Raw genomic sequence first — 16,560 nt, 5'->3', positions numbered from 1 at the left:
TTTCTGCATGCTGCAAATCAGTTCTGTTTATACACTAAGCTGTGAGTTTGAGGAGGGAAATCTAATACCAAGCAGAGGTGCTGAAGAACTTCAGAGTTCCTTGTTAAGCTCCTTGATGGAGACAAAAATCTTCTACAGCAGAGATATAAAAGGCTTCAGTCCTTAAGTCCTAGAAGGTGAGCTCTGTTGAACTGTGGAGAAAATCTTCATGGCTTAGAGGTTTCTTTTCTAGGGCTTATTCCACAGGTACATTGATGAGGTTTGTTGCTTTGTTAGAAATAACAGGGCTCTGTGTTCCGGGCAGTACCTTTTGTGCAGAAAAGTGTAGAAGAACTTCACTACTTTGTTTCTTTCTTCCTTCTTTGAATGTTTCACAGACCATTGCAAACATTCAAACTTTGTTTTCATTGAATGATTAGTAGATATATTTTTTCCTCTAATTTTTCTTCTGTGTTTACTTTGTTCTTGATAACTGTTCCATATATAGTTGTCTTACCAGTTTCCCACATGTACATATGTGACTCATGTAGTCTGTCCTGTTGATTGTGTGGGTTTTTTCACACAGCAGCATAAGGAAAAAATCTCTGGAATTTATGGACAAGGTGCAGCAACTAAAATTTTTCATTTTTTCATTTAATGTGTTTTCTGTGGCTTTTGCAAGGAGCAAAAGGTGTCTGATTCTTCTAGTTTTGGTCTAACAAGCTGTCAGTTATCTTTAGTTGTAAAGTAACAGAATTCTATTAACAGATTCATTTTACAAGCTTGATGTAAGGGTGGAAAATGAAGGTTAGAGTTTTCCATTTTTCTCTTTAGACTTTCTAATTTTTTTGCTGTTCTTTGCTTATCCTGCATTCCATGCACAGAGAAGGAAGTAACTGCTTGATCTTTCTAGTTGCCACTGTAAAGGAATGCACAGTGTGGGGTTTGGGAGTTTTTAAACTTTCCTGCATTACACCAGCTAGTCACAGCATTGTAATTTCACATTATAATGACCAGTGAAGAAATAACTGGGTTTTTTTACCAAGTGCCAGTCCCCTGCATTTTATTATTGTTTCTTTTTGTCATTCTTGACTGTTTTGCATAAGTAGTTACCAATAAGGCTGGCAATCTGGACTGCGTGTTGGAGTGACTGATGGCTAAAGCAGAAGAGACAGAATGGAAGATGCTTGCCTTGTAAGTATTTCACATTATTACATACCTCACAAAGACTTTTCAGTTAATTAAGCCCTTCTTATTGCTTGTGTTGATATACTGCTGGGTTTTTGGTATTTCCACAGAATCATGAAATGGCCTGGTTTGGGAGGGACCTTGAAAAGATCATCCAGTTCCAACTTCCCTGTCATAGGTGGGGTCACCTTTCGCTAGACCAAGTTTTTTAAAGCCCCATCCAGCCTGACGAACACTTCAGTAGGGGGATCCACAGCTTCTCTGAATAACCTGTTCCAATGTCTCACCACCCTCACAACGAAGAATTTATTTTTAGTATCTAATCAAACCCTACCCTCTTTCATTCTATAGTCTGTGGGAAAAGTGAAAAAATATTATATTTGAATTATGGTCAACTATTATTAGAGGGTTTTGCCAGTTTTTGATAGAAGAGAGTTTAGAAGCCCTGTGACGTGGCATTGCAGCAAGCACTGACAGGCACAGACCAATGGTATCAGGGAAACAAGTTATTTATACCCATGTTTTGTGTTTGTTAACAAAATGAGTGAGCTGACCCTTATACCAACCAACTGGAATCTTCTATCTCCCTCAGTGTAAAGGACACTCTTCAGAGAGCTGCCTGGATACTGTTTGAATATCAGCCAGCACCACAAAGGGAAAGAGTCTTGGCAGTACTGTGTGGTTAACCCCAAGGTTTTTTATTTTTGGCATCAGATGCTGCCTGCATTTCCCCCCAGTGAATTTCCAGATGGTCGTGCAAGGTGGATTGAATTGCAGCATGATCAGATATGGGAGTACAGACCAAGGTTTTACAGATTAGAGGCAGCTAGGAATTTTTTATTTTATGTCACTTATGAAATAGTAGCTATCAGCCAGCACTATAGTACAGCCACTTAGTATCTATTTTTTGTTGATGGAATAGTCCAATGGGTTAGGAAAAAGAAGTGTGTAACATGCTCCAAGTGGTTCATATTTTGTCATTTGGCAGTTTTCTGCTAAGACTCTCCTAAAAGGTGAGCAAAGTCAGGTGGTTGATTTTGAGGTAGTAAAAATTGACCAGTGGCATCTCCTGACTCCCTAGAAGGGAAGCACTGTTAAACAACCCTCTGAGAGCAGAATGCCCAAGAGTTATAACACTTCAAATCTACCTTTTTGTAAATTAGGGAGTAGGGAGCTAAGGCTGTTCTAAAGTTTTGAAAATTATTTTGACCTTTTCAAGGCTGCAGATAAAGACAGAAGTCCACATTAAGTTTGATGGAGGCAGCTGGATTTTTAGAACTAAATAAAGCTACCCTCATTTGTACAACTTAGGTAGCCTGAATCCATGAGTTTCCTCAACAGTTAGTGTAGTATAACCAAAAATTATATTTAGCCTAAGCTACAAAGTGACAACTGGATGTAAATAGAGCAACGAGGTAGCAGCAGTTTTGAGTAAATCGGGGATGAGAAGTTGGATAAGAATATTAGTTCCTAAATGGGAACAAGTATAAGAGATGCAAGCTGCAAACATTATTTCACAGAATCCATTAGGTTGGAAAAGACTTCTGAGATCATTGAGTCCAGGCTTTGACCAAACATACCTTGTCAGCTAGACCATGGCACAGTGTCATTGCTTGACAACCCTTTCTGTGAAGAAATTCCTCCTGATGTCCATCCTGAGCCTTCCCTGGGGCAGCTTGAGGCTGCTGTCCTCTCATCTGGTTGCCTGGAGGAAGAGATGCTGACTCCCAGCTGGCTACATCCTCCTTTCAGGTAACTGTAGAGAGTGATAAGGTCACTTTCTCAGGAGAATAGAGATCATGAGAGTGGTTCCAGACAGTTTGGGGGCAGGTGTCCAAGAAGCTGCATAAAGAAAGGGAAATAAGGGATTCAGGTTTCGACGAGTCATGAAGAAAGCCAACCACAGATTGTAAAATTAACCTTTATGTAAAACTGTTTCCTTATCTCCTGCAGTACTTTTCCTTATTGTTATAAGGTATTAAAGTATTTGAGTGATGCTTTTGTTTGTAATAAAAGGGTATTTTCAGAACTACAAGTAAATTACCAAGTTGATTCTTGTTCACCTATGTGTTTTGGTTTACATGCCATACCATGGATACAATGCTAAATTAAAGCAGGAGTAAAACTATAGTAAGGAAAGTGGTTTGAATGTTAGACTGGAGCATTGAAAAATAGTAATTAAAAGTGAAACTTTTTCTGGAAATAGATTTGGAAAATATTTAGACTGCACTTCACTCTACGCTTAAGTAGTGGGTGCCAATAAAAATGAATGCAAACAGAGCACTGCCTTATTTTTGACAATAGGACAGTAACAGATGTAACAGTTTTCAGCAAACTTAGAGAAGGCTTAATATGAAACTACAAAAATTTGAGGAGTACAGGATTCTAAAGAAAATGAATGAGTCATAACTAGGATTGCCAGATCTGTCTGGACCCAGCTGCAGACTGAATAGCACATTGTCTGCAGAGTGCTCTGGATGAAGGGCCTGCAGAGTGCCACTGCAGGCAGAAGGGATGCAGGTGGTACCTCTGTCCTTACTGGACTCTGAACAGAGTGTGCTTCCCAGAACCTGCCAAGTAGGCAGGGCTGAAGATTCCAGGAGCCTGCTGTACTCGGATGTTCTCCTGAACTGAATCAGTGATTCCAACTGCCTTGTACAAATACTTAAATAGCCCAATGCTTTGCTGGCAACTTGAAGCCTTCACTGCCCTGGCCAAATGGGACTACGCAAAATCGTTCATGAAAGGAAAGATTTTCACTAGAAACTCAAATGGAGTTGGCTAGAGCTGGTTTTGAGTGCATGGAGCTGGGGTAAATGCAAAAATAAACCTCTATACCTCTACATGGCGCAGAGCTATTTTTCTGCGATTCGTAGTTCTTAAGGATAATCTCCAAGAAAATCTATGCTGAAAAGATCACCAAAGCATTAAGGTTGGAAAAGACCCTTAAGACCATCGAGTCCAACCTTTGATGGATTATCACATCAACTAGACCATTGCACTAATGACACATCCAGTCATTTCTTGAACACCTCCAGGGATGGTGATTTCACCATCTCCCTGGGCAGTCCATTCCAATGCTTAACAACCCTTTCCATGATGAAATTCGTCCTGAATTTCACTGTCTCCTGTGCTCTGCTACTGATCCCCAGATATTTTGGGCTTACTGTTCTGTATTTTCTTATTCATTATACATAAACCAATGCAATACAGGATTGTATTTGGTGCTTTCACAAAAGTGCCTTGGTGCTAGAAGAAGTGAGAGATTGCAATTCAGATAAACAATTCAACTGTTACAAATGGTCATATTTAATTCAGTCAACAATACTTAATTTCTAAATGTCAAGTGAGTGCTGATGAATGGTTTTTCTTCACTTTCTTGATTTGTTCAACAACCTCTCCTGCTGGCATTTCAGTTCAGACATATCTTCCCAAACTGGATTTGTTTTTACTTCTTTTTCTTTCTTTCTTTATTTTCCTTTATTTTTTTTCCTTTTATTCCACTTCTCTTGAAGTTTCTCTAGCAAATGCAGATAAAGAAGAAACATTTTACTTTCTACAGTGATTTTATCTTTTCTAAGCACTATTTTTATACCTTGTTCATCTGTTGGCTTTGCAGACTGTTTGGCACTTTTCCTGCTCTTGCTGTGTCTGAAAAAGAATTTATTATTAGCTTTTATGCTTCTTATGATTTGTTTCTCAAACCTTCTTGGCCTGACTTTCTGTTTTTCACATTTAACCTGTCAGGGTTTTTGTTCTTTTCTGTTTTCTTTGTCTGGCACAATTCAACCTGAATTTTGTTATGGAACTGTAGAAAAAATGGGGACTGATTGATTTATCAGTCTCTGGCAATGGACTCCATTTGCAGTGCAAGTGCCTCTGTTGGAAGGTGGGTTTATTTCCACTGATTTTTCATATGGCTGCTTGAGGTTCTGGTATCCCACAATTCCAGAATGGATGGGAGCCCTGGGCATGGTCAGGCTGCTTCTGAACAGGAAACTCCTGGTACTACTCATCTCCTCCTGCTGTGGCAACCAGTGCGACTCAAGGCAAAAGCCAGCAAATTAAAAAAAAAAAAAAAAAAAAAAAACAGAACCAAAAGACTGTGTTAGAAACTGCATCCTGTTTCAAGACTTGGTAAGCTCTGCAGCACATATAGCACAACTAGGAAATGGAAGTACCTCCCTCTTCAGTGGAATTTCTGCTTTCAGCATGCTGAATTGCTGCCTTACAGCAGCACTTGTTACTGCAGAGCAGTGACTAATACGTCTGAAAACAGACAGCACACATCATGTTTACCACCCAGTTTCCCAGCCAATTCTTATGAATGGCATGGTTAGGTCACAAAAGTAAGCAGGTAATTTGTGGAATGGTGTCATCCCTGCTCCGGGAATAAGTAAATTAAATGTAGTAGTTCTTAAATCAAAGAAAAGGATTCTTTGGGGTTTCTCAACTGCTTTCCTAGCCCCAGAACAGCATTTCTGGGGCTAGGAAAGTAGTTGAGAAAGTATAAAACAGTCAAAATTACTTCTCTCCTTATAGGGAAACTTTCTGTTACTCCTGTATTTGACTAACATATAACCCCAAAGATCTTAAGGAAAAGACCCAAAAATGTGCCAAGTGTCTTATCGGAAAGAGAAGCCAGGAGTCTTTGCTTATATTTCATTCATTCACCTATGAGAGTGAAGGATGTTTAAAAAGGGAATGTTTTCCACCACTTGGAAGAAGAGAAGCTCTGGAAGAAAGGGTTGATGTCAAATATTTTCTACTCTGGATTCATCACCAGGGTTCTGGCATGTACCCTTACAAAAATAGTGCACATACTTGTGAACATTCAAACACCCTTGTTGAGAGATGGCATTTCCACAGACTTGTTTGGGTTTATTCAGAACCTGAAGTGTTTTAATGGAAAACACAGAATATGCTCAATGCTACAGTGGCAGATCTTTTGCTCTGGATAAAAACAAAGTGAATTGCCAAAGCAGAATAAAAAGGAGAAAGGATGCCCAACTAAATCTGGAAAAAAAAAAACCAAACCCCAAACACAAAACCTACCTAAGTTCCATATGGTGGAATTAAAGTACCTGGGAGCTGAGGAACCACAGATGAAGCTGATGCATTACTGGTACTGATGCCCCGCAGCCAGAGAAAGCTGCCAGATTAACCAGTAAAGGTGAACCACTGTCTCCAGTCAGCTGCTCTAAGGTGCTACCTGATCCTGCCAGATGTGCCCAGTGTGGTTCTTGTGTTAGTAAAGGGCTTGGGAAACTGCAAAAGACTCAGCAGTCTTGAGGTATTTCAGCATAAAATAAATCAGTTCTGAATATTTCTAAGGAGGGCTTTAGTACATACTTCTTACTGTCTGGTCGTAATTGGAGCCCAATGGTTTATGTATCCCAGGCACTTGTGAAGACTGAATGTTGGCTTGCTCCAACAGTGAAACAGACTTAAGTCTTGGTCCAGAAGTATTAAGAGTTTTAGGTCTTTATTTATGGAAGGTCATTATTAGCTGAAACAGGCCATAAAGAATTTATGCTTGCTGTTAAAAGGAGCTGGTAAACATTTTGTCACAAGATTAAAGAGCATTGTTTTCAACCACAGTGTCTAGACCATTTGACAAAAATGCAGAAAAGGCTATAGCCCAGTTTATGTACATGTCAATCTTATAAAATAAACAAAAACAAACTAAAATATCTGTCTAGTTTCAGGCAAAATGTGAACTGCAGTTACCAGAGCTATGCTGAGATTTAACAGAAAAAGAAGTAAAATATGAACAGTGGGCTGGGGCACCTTGTTCTTGGATACTCAGAGCAACCAAGGGGGAGATGGGAATTCTCAAGTACATTTTTTGTCTTTAGGTAGAGGAGGATGCTCCATGCACTTTTTACAGGAAAATATTTTAAAAGTACAAATGTCAGTCATCTAAGGATTGAAAACTCAAGAATTTTGCAGGCTGTTGCAAACTACAACCATGAATAATTATTACTCTCTGCTGAGAGTTGTTGCATACACCAAAAATGCTGTGAAAGGCTCTGTTTTTTTCCTGAGAAAGTTACAGTAATAATTCAGTTTGGTTGTTTGCCTCACTTTTATTTGTTTAAAAAACCCTGAACAATACTGAAGAATTCTTCCAAGAATATTACTCTTTTTTGCCTCGGGCATCTTCTTAGACTGTCCTAGAAAGCACTACAGCTAAACAGGTGATCATGAACCACAAACCTGATCTCACTAAAGGGAATATTCCAGAAATGATTCTGTCTTACAGTAGATGCATTTCACTGGGCTCTTTTAAACTGTTTAGGTTTTGGTATGCACCTGCTAGATCCTAATACTCCTTATCCAAAGGGACAAGTAAAGTTTTCAAAGCAGTAAAGTGGAGTCAGTTATTAGTCCATGTTTAGAGTAGTTGCATTTCAGAATGGGTACAGTGATGCCTGGGCTTTCCCCTGCTAATTTCTATCCTGAAAGAGGTTGGCTGTTAGAAACTGGTATCAGAGTGACCACAGACCTGTAAAGAGAGTACAGCTGTGGAGTGGTGTGGCTTAACCCCAGCTGAAATCAGGACAAAGATGCAGAGTTGGAGTAAACCAAGGATTTTAAGTGTTTATTCCATGTGCTTGGGCACTGTGAGACCACCTGGGACAACACTGCAGTGGGGCTCAGTGTGCTGCTCTTTGGAAGCAATGATATCAGCAGTATGCTGTGCCCAAAGGAACACGTGCCTCAGACAGACAGGTGACATCCCTGCACAGGAGGAAGGAAGGAAGGGGTGCTGTATTGGCTCTGTTTTGCATGGATATCTCGTGCAGGTGGGAACTGTTGAGGCAGCTGAGCCCCAAGAGATGGCAGCACAACAGGAACTGTTACATTTTCTCCTTCCTAAAAATTATACTGTGAGCTGCAGATCAACACACCACAACATCTCAGGGATCCTACATTCCCAGTACATTTTAATTAGCACTACTGATGTCTTTACAATTACATACTATGTTAATTTTCACTGTTAATTCTGGCTTTTGTTATGTTTGGCTAGGAGAGGAAAATATGCGTAGCACTGTGCCTTTGAGCGTCTGGCCTGAGCCATCTGGAACAGGTTATTTCATCAGTCATGTTATGAGATGGCAATTATAATTCAGACAGTGAAGGAAGCAGACCTCAGCTGATAATCTAAGGTAGTCTTTGAAAAATTATAGGCAAACCTCCCTAAACACCAGGAGTTTGCAACCGAGATTCTTTCCTGGGAGGTGAAAGAAACGAGCCCTACTCTTTCTCAGGCAGAATTAGGGTTTGACACCATGTTTCCCGTGTGGTGGTAATTCAAGGGGCAGTAAGGTGAAATGTGCATGTGTTGAATCACATCCTGTGTTGTAACACCAACATGTGACAATATCAAAAGCTTGCTTAATTGGCAGTCTCCAGGAACATTTAGATCAATCTCCACAGTCGGGCAAAAGCTCAACTTGTGAATCTCACAAAGCTTAGATGGTATCAAAACACAGTTGTTTCTGCAAGTGCCAAGCAGTTTTGCAGTTTTACCTTTTTTGCTGGTAAAAACATTTGGTTCCATAAGATTTGGTAGGAGAAAAATGAATGTTTTTAGCATCTAAAGCTTGGACATGCAGGGCCTAAAATGTCAGTTATTGGAAAATTCCTTTAATGAATTTAGGTCTGTGGGGCTGGGTAAAAGATGTCTATGACTTGGCATGTAGAATGACTTTGGGCTCACAGATCTACCACCATACAGACTTGTATGCTTTGACTCTTCTCACAATTTGAAAATTTTCTTGAAAATGTTCAGAGTATGGGAATTTTAAAAAATGATAAGAACATCCAAGAAGGGTGTTTGACAAATGTGGTTCTGGAGAAATGTAAGAACAAAATCAGAGTTAAAAAAAAGAGATTAAATGTTGTGAAACTTAGAGGAAGACTTGTTTCTGCAAGGAAGATTTTCTGTTCAGGATGCTAAGTGTAATTAACTATTTTTAAGTTCCCTGACCTATTTACACCTTTTGTTTTAGCATTTAGAATCTGTCAGATTATGTTCTCCAGTGCTGAGGGCTCCTGTTCATCCAGTGCTGTGCTTTATCTGCAGGAGCATAGCTCAGTTCACATGTGCAGCTGTCTCATCCAAAGAGAGTAAAGTTATACAATACATTTTATGTCCCCCTTATTATATATTACACAATTTTCAAAATCCAAGTCTTAATTGGAGACATGATTTCAACCCTAGCTATGCACAAAGCAAGCTTTGAGAACATAGTTATTTAACAGAGCTCCATTTTATACTGGGGACAGTTCTGCACCTCCTCATGAAGACAGTGTCTAGGTAATTTAAACAAAGTAATGGATTTTATAACTTGGAGGGACATTTGAGACCCCTGAAGTGAGAGCACCCCTACATATGAAGTTTAGCCAATATCTTAAGCATAAATGCTGAAGGTGTCAGCACAGGGTGTTGAAAGATGCAACAAATTGTTCATTTTTATAGGGCAAACAAAAGGGGGCTTATGCACCACAAAAGCCTTCCTTTATACAACCCCTCATACCAAGCAGTTGTGAAAAGGCTGTGGCTGCATCTCACTGTTTTGTGACTGATGGTAGTTACAGAAAGGTACTGCAGAAATTCCACTTAGCCACAACATCAAATCCTTTTATTTTGGAAAAAAAACAGTCACCAAGCTGTAAACTAGCCCAGGTTGTGGTTTGGTACACTTTTTATGCTCTGGTTTTTATCCACTCCAGCTGTCAGATGGAGACAGGAAAAATCAAAACATTTGTACAGTATTTCTTCTTAAGGGAGCCCCTTAGGTGGTGAGATCTGGATTCACCTCCTGTCTCCAGGGCTGGAGCATCTCTGCCAGTTGGCTGATGGATCAGAACTTTGAGGCAACTATTTGGGAGCAGACTGGTGCTGCACTCATACAGTGATTCTGGCATACATGCAATGATTTTACTGTGTGATTGTAGAAAAATTCAGTGGATTAGCAAGTGAAGTATTATCAGATGAAGCAAGCTCTTCGTCCACACAGCTGGATGCACAGAGCATTTGCTTTCCTATAAAGCTGTTTCTCATTGTTTCAGTAGATTTTTCACACTTCTAACATACAGTAAGCACTGCTACTCTTAGATCTGTTAGCTCTCCAGGTTATTGAGTGTATTGAGAAACTCTGGTGGTATGGAGCAGTGAGAATACTCACTGTTAAATGTTTGCTATAACGAAAATTCTCCTAGTCTTTGCTTTCTATCCTCTCTTGCCTGTTTTCTGACCCATGACAAAACTTCACAACATGCCCAGCAGCTTCTTCAGAAGTCCCCTGTGTGAGTTTTTGTTAGCCTTTTGGGAGCTTTATTTAAAGTAACTAAATTGGATCTTGTTTATCTGCCAATGTATAGACACTGTTTGAATGATTCCAGGTGAGTGTTTAATTTTTCATGCAGTGCAAGTGATGCAAGCAATTCACTGAGAGACAAACTGTCAGAAATGGCCTGGAGCCTCTGGTGCTGTCATTTTTGAAAGGTAATTTGGACAATTACAGCCAGTTAACAAGATACAGAGGTCTTGAGCTTCCATTTGGCTCCAATGCAACTTGTGGGGGCTCAGCACCTCTAAAGCAGCTCAGTCCTTGTATCTCAAGCTGGATATCAATGCTTAGAGGCAAATTTTATTATTAACTGTTATATCAACCGTACTTCTGTTTCTCAATCTGTTACACAGAGATGTATGATAATAATTTCAGGTTCCTTAGAAATAAAGGGTTTTCTCAAATGGGACACTTAACAGAAATTCAAAGTAGTTGTTTAATGTCCATGTCTGTCTTTAATTTCAGTGTTCATCTTTGGATCCACTATAATCTTTGCTGCATCTGATTGCTTATCTTTCACATCCCATAAATGTTCTTCTTGACCTACTAAAGCTCTGCCCGTGGCAAAGTTGGAAACACCTGAAAAAGTACTTTATTTCCTTCCTCTTCAGTCATAACTGGAGATCTGCAAGTTATGCTTTTCCTGAAGAAATATTTCATATCATAAACTGCTCCCTTAAGCATGGGGTCAGTTTAAAAAGAGCCAGTGTTTGCAGACAAGCCATTTGTTTTCCTTTGAATGTTTAATTTGTTTATTCTTGTTTTCAAATAATCCCCAAGCAATATAGTTCCTGTAGCTGCGATCGTCATGAATTCGAGTTATTCACCTCCCAGAGGGTCAGACCTTTCATCAGTATGCCATTGGCACAGAGCAGTGAGTGTTGCATATTCATTGTCCAGGACACCAGCTAGAGGGCCTCCAAAAAAGCCTGACTTTTTTTTGTTCTCAGAGCAAGGAAAACAATCCCTTCCCTTCTCCAGTCCCTTGATAAGGGTTTCTGTCCAATAACGGTGCTCTCTGCTCTGAGGCACATTTAACTGTGAAGTTTGCAGCGGGAGAGGCTTTCCTTCAAGCTGTTAGTGTTTTATCCTGGCAGGCTCCTCGAGGTTGTTGTGAGGAGTCTAGCCAGTTGGTGAGCTTTGTAATCTAAACCAGCTGTCCCAGGCTGAGGCCCCCATTTGCATTGTTTAACATACTTAGAAAATGAAGTGTTCATTTTTAACATTCCTCCTCCAATTGGTTTAATGCTGAATTACAGAAGAGAACTAAGCAAAACCAGGTGCTTTCTCTGTATTCTCTCCAGTGTCTGAGGAGGTACAGACGGCTCCCGATCTTCTCCACTACTTGCCATTTCATTCTTTGGACTATAAATGACAGAGGAACTGAAGTGCTAGCAGAGGGTAATGTTTGGAAAACTTTCTAGTTATTCATCAGCACAGACTCTGGGTTTTTTCCACCTTTCCCCAACGGCTTTGGACATGCAAGGATTAAGAAGGTAAGTGGTATGCATGAAACTTCTTTGCTTACTGACGGGAAACCTACTTGTGGAAAATAGCTGTGGCAGGGACATGTTATGCCAATCCACTTGCAAAAGCCATTTGCAAAGAGATGGGATCTCAATGGTCAGAGGTGGGGAAAGACGATCTGCCTGCTATTAAAGCTGTGCTGTCTCTGACGAGTTCCTTCTTGATCTGTGCTTATACTCTGCGCATCTGCGGGAGTGCTGAACTGCAGCAGCAATGATCCCACTGGCTACAGTGATTGATTGAAGTTAATTAGTTACTATTGCAGAAGTTAATTGCTAGTTTAAAATATTTTGCCTGCTGGGCAAGCTACTGTGACCAGCTGCATGTAGTGTTGAAAGGTTGTGCTGCACGTCTGTTAATAATTCTTGAGGGGATTTTAGATCTAAAGTAACGAGCAAATTGAGATCATGGGTGCAGACAGAACACGCATGAGGCACTAAGGTCACTCCCCCACCAAAAGGAAAGAATATATCATCTTGTAGCAAAGGAAACTAAAGACTTTTGCCTGACTGTTTTATGGGGGATTTTGTTATCGTGCACTGTCCTGCAGCAATGTGCAGCACAGCCCAGTTGCTGCATATGTCAGTATTCTCCTATAACCTGCTGTATTCCTTCCCAATGCTTTTCTCACTCTATGCAAAGTGACTATGCAGTCTTTATAGAAGTGTACACTTAAAAATCTCTTAAAAAAAATCTGAGGAATCAATAAATTAAGTGCAAGCCTAAATTAACAAAATAGTAGTTTGAATGATTTACATTGGACTCTAAGGAAAACTCCGTGCAGAATTTGCCTTTTCTTGTCATTCAAAAGTTGCCAACAAGCACAATCTGTCTCCACAGCACTATGAACAACCATTTTAAGTTTTATGTTTACCTTTCAGAGCTTGTCAAATTTGTTGTAATGTGTCAGTCATTATGTGTGGTTTTGTCTGATGCATTTGTAGGTCTTGCTCAGCAGCTCAGTTTGCAGTCTGGAAATCAGGGACAGCTCTAAGAGAGAAAGTTGGCAGCTCACATGGGTAGCAGAACTAAGGCTACCTAAAATATCCCCTGCTTCCTGTACTGTTTTTGTGTGAATGTATTGTATTCAATTGCCATTTAGAATTACAGTCCAAGATAAGAAAGGTGTGGGTCTAATGGTACTAGGAAGTTTTATATAAATCAGCAGCAATACACTGAAATCCACAAGACCTAGAAAAAAAGTAGTTTCTGACTGAGCTTTCATGGTTTTCTATCTGTTAGTAAATATTTGGAGGTGGGAGGTTACTTGAACATAATTTTTATGCTCCAGGTAAGGAGCTCCAAAAATAGGTGTAGGGCTCTTTTAGTGAGGGAGCCTCATCTTTCAGTTGCAGTGGAGAGAGACCCAGTAGGGAGCACTAGATGTGAAGATGATGTACCTGGGGAAGGCTGCATTGAAGATAACAGCTTCTAGTAGCTGGTGACCTGGCACAGTGGGTCTCCTTGAAGACTGAGCAAAGGGACAGGATCTGGCCCCAAGAAAATGGATTCACCTCATATAGAGCCTCCTGGGGATGAAATGTGGTTTAGCGGTTGGAGCGGCTGGCTTGGATTCAGGACCTCCTGCGTGACATGTCTGCAGCCCTGCCAACACTTCACGCTGTGAGCTTAGGCAGGGCCTTGCTTGGGTTTACCCATCTGTAAAACGTGCACAGTGTGAAAGAGAAGCTTTCATTTTTGCAAAAGAAAGGTGTCAGAGAGGGGAAAAACCGCTTTATTGAATATTGCACACTTGTTCATTTAACCAGCTGCTGCATGGGGTATCATAAAAATTAGATTAGTCCATAGACATGTACAGTCTGGTTTGCATAAAACCATAGCACCATCAGAGGCACTGATCTGAGACCTGAATCTGGCCCACAGTTATATTGCTCCTTTTCCAAAGGCCAAATTCATGTTAGCAAAACTGTGGAATACACTGAAGTGTCACTAGAAATTATTTTGTCCATGTGTATTTAATTCTATGTAACAAGCCTGGATATCAGAAGTTTTCAGCCTATTTTCTATGTGCATTACAGGATACTGACTGCTTTCACACTGGCTGTCTGCCTTTCAAGCCCTGGAAAAGCACAGGTGAGAGGTGCATGCAGAGATGTGTGTACTGGTTTGTACTGAAGTGCTATATGGCATGAAACTTAACTGGCTAGCAGGTGGATAGGAAGCTCTGTGGTCTGGGGTTTACATGGAAAGGAAGTTGTGTGGTCTAAGGGTTTAGAGGGGAGAACTTGGAGCCAGCAGGATTCTGGAGTTTAACATGGATTGAGCTTATTGACTCATCCTTGCTAGCTCAGCAAAATATCCCTGTAGAAACCTGGACCTCACTGAAAATCTGATTCTGCCTCTAAACTGAGCACTTCTGGAACAGGAAATAAGAAAAACTATGCCATGAAACCAGAGACCGCTCAGTTCTATTGTGAGAAACATCCATATTTGGAGAATTCATTCACAGAAATACATCTTTTCTGCATAGAGCAGGATCAAGTCTTAAGACTGCTTAATTTTGGACTGTGATCCTGAATGACTGTATCCCAGTTCTCATTTTCACTTATGCCCAAACCCATTTCTGTTCAAGAGGGTGGATGGAAGTAAAGCAGTCCAGTTCTTGAAATAGCAGAATAATTTTTTGTGTGCTCGGGCTCCAAGTAACTTTAAATCAGGAAAAACTGTTCCCAAAGGCATGTTGTTTGGATTTCTAGTTGATAGTCCAGATATATTCGACATCCAGAGCTGTGTTTCTAAATATCTTTGCCAAAAGCCTCTGAAATGTAGTTGCTTTTCTTCTGTTACATTGAAAATTTCCTGCACAGGTCATGCTTATTGATATTTTTGTGATTATTGAATCTATATGGAAAATGTTTTTCATGCCCCTGGAGAATTTTTGAGATGTCTTTAAGGGTTTGTTTTTATAATTTTAAAAACATTGTTTACATTCGAATTTTCATAAAAACATCTTGTAACATAAATTGATTTTTGAAGTTGCTTTCAAAAAGCAACTTGAAGCTGAAACAACAGCAATGAGCTCTCTCTGAAGATACTAAAACTGGTAATTTTGACAATATTGGAATCTTTTCTAGAATAAAGTTCTAGAAAGTTGTTGAAACCAGTCCTACAGTAGTTTCAGTGTTTCTGAATCATCATTTTTTGACCAGAACAAAATGATTTTCTAACAACTATTTGAGCTTTTCCAGCTAACCTAGGTGTAGTGTATGTACACAAAAAGGAGAACAAAAGGTAGAGAACATACATTCCTTAAAACATGAAGGTGATTATACATTCTTCCGTTACAATAACTTGGCCTTCCACAACATGATACCAAAACATCTTGGAATGACAAAACAAATGAAGGCAGAATTCCTCCATACTTGTCAAACACTTCTAGCAGTATTTTTGTGTATTCATATGTGCAAGTGGCAAGTGCAGTCCAAACAGTGCCATGTGTTTCACTTCACGTCCTGTCCCTGGTTCCTGCAATGACCCACTTCCACTGACTCACCCCACTAACCCTTTGTCTCCCACCTACAACTTTCTACTTTTATAAACACCAATTAAGTACTTTACTCTTCCACTCATTTCTTCCACAAAGTCCAAAAATAAGTGTCTTTATCATTAAGAAACAAGAAAAAAGGAAGAATCTTGAGCACACTCCATCCCTCTGCCCTCTGGTGGCTTCAGTGGGGATATCTCCTGCTTACATTGCCTAGTACAATCTATTTACTGGAAGATCCTGTGCTTGTGTCAATTGCTTGGCCCCTTGCTAAATAGCTGGAGGCCCAGCTAGAAACTAGGAAGAGCTGAGAATCATTTTAACAGGCTTTGAAACCATTATCACCAGGACTTTCACAATTTAGAGATGCTGAGGTCACTGAGGAGGTACTGAAGACTCGAGGCTGCAGCCCTGACAACGACCAGCAGAACAGGAAGGAACGAGGCTTCCAGTAACCTCGAATGCCTAGAACGTGTTGTATAAAGATTTATCCTCTAAAAACTACAAGCTTTGGTGGACAGGAAGAGCCTTATTTTTTTAAGCTTGCTATGTTTCAACTGTGGCTCCAGATCAGTCAGTGCCTGACGTGTTGTGTGCTGAATGGGCTGTCAGGGGAGCTTTAGAGCCTGTGGGAGATTTAACAAGGACCTTCAAAATGAGCCCCCTGTTCTGGCAAAACCAAGACCCCAAACTAGAAGACTGTAATTCTGTGCTAACAACTCATAACACATGGTACCCCTGTACTCATAACACATTGGTGACCCCTGGGCAGGGGAACAGCCTGACACTGCCATCACCTGAGGGTGCCACTCCTGAGCTAAGGGGCTGGAACCTGTGCTGAGGCCTCAGGTTCATGGCTTGCTGCCTGTCCTCTGGGGAAGGAGCTTTGTTTTGATGTACTGTACCCTGCTGAACAGTTGAACTAATCATAATAATCCAGATGAGCATTTGACTCTGCAAATCTCTCATTTCACCATCACTGAGTGTCCTTTTTTCTCT

The 16,560-nt window shown here is 40.3% G+C and overlaps 1 protein-coding gene across 4 annotated transcripts in view; it reads left to right on the top strand.

Annotated features, from left to right (window-relative positions):
• The first annotated feature begins 35 nt into the window (after window positions 1-35).
• FBLN5 (fibulin 5) overlaps window positions 36-16,560 on the top strand; it is a 62,365-nt gene continuing 45,840 nt past the window's right edge. For 2 of the 4 annotated variants that reach the window (XM_059850180.1, XM_059850178.1), the window contains exons 1-5: window positions 36-176; window positions 1,089-1,173; window positions 1,278-2,919; window positions 11,834-12,025; window positions 14,096-14,150. In XM_059850180.1, the coding sequence (XP_059706163.1) occupies window positions 11,934-12,025; window positions 14,096-14,150 (147 nt within the window). In that variant the 5' untranslated portion in view covers window positions 36-176; window positions 1,089-1,173; window positions 1,278-2,919; window positions 11,834-11,933. Of the gene's footprint in view, window positions 177-1,088; window positions 1,174-1,277; window positions 2,920-11,833; window positions 12,026-14,095; window positions 14,151-16,560 lie in introns of those variants that run through there. The other 2 variants (XM_059850179.1, XM_059850181.1) reach the window with 2 other exon arrangements.

Source organism: Haemorhous mexicanus, chromosome 6, assembly GCF_027477595.1.
Source record: "Haemorhous mexicanus isolate bHaeMex1 chromosome 6, bHaeMex1.pri, whole genome shotgun sequence".
In the NCBI taxonomy this organism is placed as follows: Eukaryota; Metazoa; Chordata; class Aves; order Passeriformes; family Fringillidae; genus Haemorhous; species Haemorhous mexicanus.
This window is presented reverse-complemented; position numbering and strand designations above follow the sequence as displayed.